General features: G+C 45.1%; 1 protein-coding gene across 1 annotated transcript; it reads right to left on the reverse strand. All coding sequences in view use genetic code 12, as the record gives it.

Annotated features, from left to right (window-relative positions):
* Nucleotides 1-1,641: 1,641 nt before the first annotated feature.
* Nucleotides 1,642-7,643, reverse strand: RJT20DRAFT_106508 (beta strand repeat-containing protein; the record flags this gene model as incomplete). Its single annotated transcript, XM_064915729.1, has 5 exons — nt 1,642-2,164; nt 2,597-2,912; nt 3,672-5,730; nt 6,432-6,751; nt 7,511-7,643. Coding segments are annotated over 5 exons (3,351 nt in total), but the record flags the coding sequence as incomplete, so codon positions are not given.
* Between the last annotated feature and the right edge of the window lie 206 nt (nt 7,644-7,849).

The following is a 7,849-nucleotide window of genomic DNA, read 5'->3' on the forward strand; positions in this document are numbered from 1 at the left end:
ACCACCAACAGTGTCTGAAAGAGTCACCGTGGTGATTGAATCACCAGTCCATGTCGATGTCAATGTCGTCTGAGAATTCGATGGATATTCAACAATAACGGTGTCGGTACCACCCACGGTACCAGATAAAGTTATTGTCGTGATAGAATCTCCAGTCCATGTTGAAGTTAACGTAGTCTCAGGGTTCGATGGGTATTCCACAACAACGGTGTCGGTACCACCCACAGTATCAGATAAAGTTACTGTCGTGATAGAATCTCCAGTCCAAGTAGAAGTTAACGTAGTCTGAGAATTCGATGGATATTCAACAACAACTGTGTCAGTGCCTCCAACTGTACCAGATAATGTGACTGTAGTAGTCTCAGTTCCGGTCCAGATCGATGTGGTGGTAGTCTCAGAGTTGGATGGATATTCAACTATCAATGTGTCAGTACCTCCGACGGTGTCGGAAAGAGTCACAGTAGTGATCGAATCACCGGTCCAGGTCGACGTCAATGTAGTTTGCGAATTCGAAGGATATTCTACTATCACAGTATTCGTTCCTCCAAGAGTATCCGTCACTGTAGTAGAAGTTACCTCAGTTCCAGTCCAAGTAGAAGTCACTGTGGTCTCAGCATTTGGAATCTCTTCATAAACAGTATCCGTACCACCATAGGTGTCCTTGATAGTAGTAGTTGATGTGTCTGTTCCAGTCCAGAATGAACTTATAGTAGTTTGGGCATTAGCTGTGGAAGGGAACTCGACAACAACGGTATCTGTTCCTCCGAGAGAATCACTTACTGTGTAAGTAGTTATTGTCGTACCAGTCCAGATGGTGGTAGTAGTGAATTCCGAGTTTGATGGATACTCTACTATCACAGTGTCGGTACCACCAACAGTGTCTGAAAGAGTCACAGTGGTGAGACTAGCACCGGTCCATGTTGACGTCAATGTAGTTTGAGCATTCGAGGGGTACTCAACTACAACTGTATCAGTTCCTCCAATACTATCTGACAAGGTGACTGTAGTAGTCTCAGATCCGGTCCAGAACGATGTTGTAGTAGTTTCCGGGTTCGATGGATATTCAACTACAACTGTGTCAGTGCCTCCAACTGTACCAGATAATGTGACTGTAGTAGTCTCAGATCCAGTCCAGATTGATGTCGTGGTTGTCTCAGGGTTAGATGGATACTCAACAACAACGGTGTCGGTACCACCAACAGTGTCTGAAAGAGTCACAGTAGTGATCGAATCACCGGTCCATGTAGAAGTTAACGTAGTCTCAGGGTTCGATGGATACTCTACTATCACAGTGTCGGTACCACCAACAGTGTCTGAAAGAGTCACCGTGGTGATTGAATCACCAGTCCATGTCGATGTCAATGTCGTCTGAGAATTCGATGGATATTCAACAATAACGGTGTCGGTACCACCCACGGTACCAGATAAAGTTATTATCGTGATAGAATCTCCAGTCCATGTTGAAGTTAACGTAGTCTCAGGGTTCGATGGGTATTCCACAACAACGGTGTCGGTACCACCCACAGTATCAGATAAAGTTACTGTCGTGATAGAATCTCCAGTCCAAGTAGAAGTTAACGTAGTCTGAGAATTCGATGGATATTCAACAACAACTGTGTCAGTGCCTCCAACTGTACCAGATAATGTGACTGTAGTAGTCTCAGTTCCGGTCCAGATCGATGTGGTGGTAGTCTCAGAGTTGGATGGATATTCAACTATCAATGTGTCAGTACCTCCGACGGTGTCGGAAAGAGTCACAGTAGTGATCGAATCACCGGTCCAGGTCGACGTCAATGTAGTTTGCGAATTCGAAGGATATTCTACTATCACAGTATTCGTTCCTCCAAGAGTATCCGTCACTGTAGTAGAAGTTACCTCAGTTCCAGTCCAAGTAGAAGTCACTGTGGTCTCAGCATTTGGAATCTCTTCATAAACAGTATCCGTACCACCATAGGTGTCCTTGATAGTAGTAGTTGATGTGTCTGTTCCAGTCCAGAATGAACTTATAGTAGTTTGGGCATTAGCTGTGGAAGGGAACTCGACAACAACGGTATCTGTTCCTCCGAGAGAATCACTTACTGTGTAAGTAGTTATTGTCGTACCAGTCCAGATGGTGGTAGTAGTGAATTCCGAGTTTGATGGATACTCTACTATCACAGTGTCGGTACCACCAACAGTGTCTGAAAGAGTCACAGTGGTGAGACTAGCACCGGTCCATGTTGACGTCAATGTAGTTTGAGCATTCGAGGGGTACTCAACTACAACTGTATCAGTTCCTCCAATACTATCTGACAAGGTGACTGTAGTAGTCTCAGATCCGGTCCAGAACGATGTTGTAGTAGTTTCCGGGTTCGATGGATATTCAACTACAACTGTGTCAGTGCCTCCAACTGTACCAGATAATGTGACTGTAGTAGTCTCAGATCCAGTCCAGATTGATGTCGTGGTTGTCTCAGGGTTAGATGGATACTCAACAACAACGGTGTCGGTACCACCAACAGTGTCTGAAAGAGTCACAGTAGTGATCGAATCACCGGTCCATGTAGAAGTTAACGTAGTCTCAGGGTTCGATGGATACTCTACTATCACAGTGTCGGTACCACCAACAGTGTCTGAAAGAGTCACCGTGGTGATTGAATCACCAGTCCATGTCGATGTCAATGTCGTCTGAGAATTCGATGGATATTCAACAATAACGGTGTCGGTACCACCCACGGTATCAGATAAAGTTATTGTCGTGATAGAATCTCCAGTCCATGTTGAAGTTAACGTAGTCTCAGGGTTCGATGGGTATTCCACAACAACGGTGTCGGTACCACCCACAGTATCAGATAAAGTTACTGTCGTGATAGAATCTCCAGTCCAAGTAGAAGTTAACGTAGTCTGAGAATTCGATGGATATTCAACAACAACTGTGTCAGTGCCTCCAACTGTACCAGATAATGTGACTGTAGTAGTCTCAGTTCCGGTCCAGATCGATGTGGTGGTAGTCTCAGAGTTGGATGGATATTCAACTATCAATGTGTCAGTACCTCCGACGGTGTCGGAAAGAGTCACAGTAGTGATCGAATCACCGGTCCAGGTCGACGTCAATGTAGTTTGCGAATTCGAAGGATATTCTACTATCACAGTATTCGTTCCTCCAAGAGTATCCGTCACTGTAGTAGAAGTTACCTCAGTTCCAGTCCAAGTAGAAGTCACTGTGGTCTCAGCATTTGGAATCTCTTCATAAACAGTATCCGTACCACCATAGGTGTCCTTGATAGTAGTAGTTGATGTGTCTGTTCCAGTCCAGAATGAACTTATAGTAGTTTGGGCATTAGCTGTGGAAGGGAACTCGACAACAACGGTATCTGTTCCTCCGAGAGAATCACTTACTGTGTAAGTAGTTATTGTCGTACCAGTCCAGATGGTGGTAGTAGTGAATTCCGAGTTTGATGGATACTCTACTATCACAGTGTCGGTACCACCAACAGTGTCTGAAAGAGTCACAGTGGTGAGACTAGCACCGGTCCATGTTGACGTCAATGTAGTTTGAGCATTCGAGGGGTACTCAACTACAACTGTATCAGTTCCTCCAATACTATCTGACAAGGTGACTGTAGTAGTCTCAGATCCGGTCCAGAACGATGTTGTAGTAGTTTCCGGGTTCGATGGATATTCAACTACAACTGTGTCAGTGCCTCCAACTGTACCAGATAATGTGACTGTAGTAGTCTCAGATCCAGTCCAGATTGATGTCGTGGTTGTCTCAGGGTTAGATGGATACTCAACAACAACGGTGTCGGTACCACCAACAGTGTCTGAAAGAGTCACAGTAGTGATCGAATCACCGGTCCATGTAGAAGTTAACGTAGTCTCAGGGTTCGATGGATACTCTACTATCACAGTGTCGGTACCACCAACAGTGTCTGAAAGAGTCACAGTGGTGAGACTAGCACCGGTCCATGTTGACGTCAATGTAGTTTGAGCATTCGAGGGGTACTCAACTACAACTGTATCAGTTCCTCCAATACTATCTGACAAGGTGACTGTAGTAGTCTCAGATCCGGTCCAGAACGATGTTGTAGTAGTTTCCGGGTTCGATGGATATTCAACTACAACTGTGTCAGTGCCTCCAACTGTACCAGATAATGTGACTGTAGTAGTCTCAGATCCAGTCCAGATTGATGTCGTGGTTGTCTCAGGGTTAGATGGATACTCAACAACAACGGTGTCGGTACCACCAACAGTGTCTGAAAGAGTCACAGTAGTGATCGAATCACCGGTCCATGTAGAAGTTAACGTAGTCTCAGGGTTCGATGGATACTCTACTATCACAGTGTCGGTACCACCAACAGTGTCTGAAAGAGTCACCGTGGTGATTGAATCACCAGTCCATGTCGATGTCAATGTCGTCTGAGAATTCGATGGATATTCAACAATAACGGTGTCGGTACCACCCACGGTATCAGATAAAGTTATTGTCGTGATAGAATCTCCAGTCCATGTTGAAGTTAACGTAGTCTCAGGGTTCGATGGGTATTCCACAACAACGGTGTCGGTACCACCCACAGTATCAGATAAAGTTACTGTCGTGATAGAATCTCCAGTCCAAGTAGAAGTTAACGTAGTCTGAGAATTCGATGGATATTCAACAACAACTGTGTCAGTGCCTCCAACTGTACCAGATAATGTGACTGTAGTAGTCTCAGATCCAGTCCAGATTGATGTCGTGGTTGTCTCAGGGTTAGATGGATACTCAACAACAACGGTGTCGGTACCACCAACAGTGTCTGAAAGAGTCACAGTAGTGATCGAATCACCGGTCCATGTAGAAGTTAACGTAGTCTCAGGGTTCGATGGATACTCTACTATCACAGTGTCGGTACCACCAACAGTGTCTGAAAGAGTCACCGTGGTGATTGAATCACCAGTCCATGTCGATGTCAATGTCGTCTGAGAATTCGATGGATATTCAACAATAACGGTGTCGGTACCACCCACGGTATCAGATAAAGTTATTGTCGTGATAGAATCTCCAGTCCATGTTGAAGTTAACGTAGTCTCAGGGTTCGATGGGTATTCCACAACAACGGTGTCGGTACCACCCACAGTATCAGATAAAGTTACTGTCGTGATAGAATCTCCAGTCCAAGTAGAAGTTAACGTAGTCTGAGAATTCGATGGATATTCAACAACAACTGTGTCAGTGCCTCCAACTGTACCAGATAATGTGACTGTAGTAGTCTCAGTTCCGGTCCAGATCGATGTGGTGGTAGTCTCAGAGTTGGATGGATATTCAACTATCAATGTGTCAGTACCTCCGACGGTGTCGGAAAGAGTCACAGTAGTGATCGAATCACCGGTCCAGGTCGACGTCAATGTAGTTTGCGAATTCGAAGGATATTCTACTATCACAGTATTCGTTCCTCCAAGAGTATCCGTCACTGTAGTAGAAGTTACCTCAGTTCCAGTCCAAGTAGAAGTCACTGTGGTCTCAGCATTTGGAATCTCTTCATAAACAGTATCCGTACCACCATAGGTGTCCTTGATAGTAGTAGTTGATGTGTCTGTTCCAGTCCAGAATGAACTTATAGTAGTTTGGGCATTAGCTGTGGAAGGGAACTCGACAACAACGGTATCTGTTCCTCCGAGAGAATCACTTACTGTGTAAGTAGTTATTGTCGTACCAGTCCAGATGGTGGTAGTAGTGAATTCCGAGTTTGATGGATACTCTACTATCACAGTGTCGGTACCACCAACAGTGTCTGAAAGAGTCACAGTGGTGAGACTAGCACCGGTCCATGTTGACGTCAATGTAGTTTGAGCATTCGAGGGGTACTCAACTACAACTGTATCAGTTCCTCCAATACTATCTGACAAGGTGACTGTAGTAGTCTCAGATCCGGTCCAGAACGATGTTGTAGTAGTTTCCGGGTTCGATGGATATTCAACTACAACTGTGTCAGTGCCTCCAACTGTACCAGATAATGTGACTGTAGTAGTCTCAGATCCAGTCCAGATTGATGTCGTGGTTGTCTCAGGGTTAGATGGATACTCAACAACAACGGTGTCGGTACCACCAACAGTGTCTGAAAGAGTCACAGTAGTGATCGAATCACCGGTCCATGTAGAAGTTAACGTAGTCTCAGGGTTCGATGGATACTCTACTATCACAGTGTCGGTACCACCAACAGTGTCTGAAAGAGTCACCGTGGTGATTGAATCACCAGTCCATGTCGATGTCAATGTCGTCTGAGAATTCGATGGATATTCAACAATAACGGTGTCGGTACCACCCACGGTATCAGATAAAGTTATTGTCGTGATAGAATCTCCAGTCCATGTTGAAGTTAACGTAGTCTCAGGGTTCGATGGGTATTCCACAACAACGGTGTCGGTACCACCCACAGTATCAGATAAAGTTACTGTCGTGATAGAATCTCCATGTCGGTACCACCAACAGTGTCTGAAAGAGTCACCGTGGTGATTGAATCACCAGTCCATGTCGATGTCAATGTCGTCTGAGAATTCGATGGATATTCAACAATAACGGTGTCGGTACCACCCACGGTATCAGATAAAGTTATTGTCGTGATAGAATCTCCAGTCCATGTTGAAGTTAACGTAGTCTCAGGGTTCGATGGGTATTCCACAACAACGGTGTCGGTACCACCCACAGTATCAGATAAAGTTACTGTCGTGATAGAATCTCCAGTCCAAGTAGAAGTTAACGTAGTCTGAGAATTCGATGGATATTCAACAACAACTGTGTCAGTGCCTCCAACTGTACCAGATAATGTGACTGTAGTAGTCTCAGTTCCGGTCCAGATCGATGTGGTGGTAGTCTCAGAGTTGGATGGATATTCAACTATCAATGTGTCAGTACCTCCGACGGTGTCGGAAAGAGTCACAGTAGTGATCGAATCACCGGTCCAGGTCGACGTCAATGTAGTTTGCGAATTCGAAGGATATTCTACTATCACAGTATTCGTTCCTCCAAGAGTATCCGTCACTGTAGTAGAAGTTACCTCAGTTCCAGTCCAAGTAGAAGTCACTGTGGTCTCAGCATTTGGAATCTCTTCATAAACAGTATCCGTACCACCATAGGTGTCCTTGATAGTAGTAGTTGATGTGTCTGTTCCAGTCCAGAATGAACTTATAGTAGTTTGGGCATTAGCTGTGGAAGGGAACTCGACAACAACGGTATCTGTTCCTCCGAGAGAATCACTTACTGTGTAAGTAGTTATTGTCGTACCAGTCCAGATGGTGGTAGTAGTGAATTCCGAGTTTGATGGATACTCTACTATCACAGTGTCGGTACCACCAACAGTGTCTGAAAGAGTCACAGTGGTGAGACTAGCACCGGTCCATGTTGACGTCAATGTAGTTTGAGCATTCGAGGGGTACTCAACTACAACTGTATCAGTTCCTCCAATACTATCTGACAAGGTGACTGTAGTAGTCTCAGATCCGGTCCAGAACGATGTTGTAGTAGTTTCCGGGTTCGATGGATATTCAACTACAACTGTGTCAGTGCCTCCAACTGTACCAGATAATGTGACTGTAGTAGTCTCAGATCCAGTCCAGATTGATGTCGTGGTTGTCTCAGGGTTAGATGGATACTCAACAACAACGGTGTCGGTACCACCAACAGTGTCTGAAAGAGTCACAGTAGTGATCGAATCACCGGTCCATGTAGAAGTTAACGTAGTCTCAGGGTTCGATGGATACTCTACTATCACAGTGTCGGTACCACCAACAGTGTCTGAAAGAGTCACCGTGGTGATTGAATCACCAGTCCATGTCGATGTCAATGTCGTCTGAGAATTCGATGGATATTCAACAATAACGGTGTCGGTACCAC

This window comes from Scheffersomyces xylosifermentans, assembly GCF_036884685.1.
Source record: "Scheffersomyces xylosifermentans strain CBS 12540 chromosome Unknown RJT20scaffold_3, whole genome shotgun sequence".
NCBI lineage: Eukaryota > Fungi > Ascomycota > Pichiomycetes > Serinales > Debaryomycetaceae > Scheffersomyces > Scheffersomyces xylosifermentans.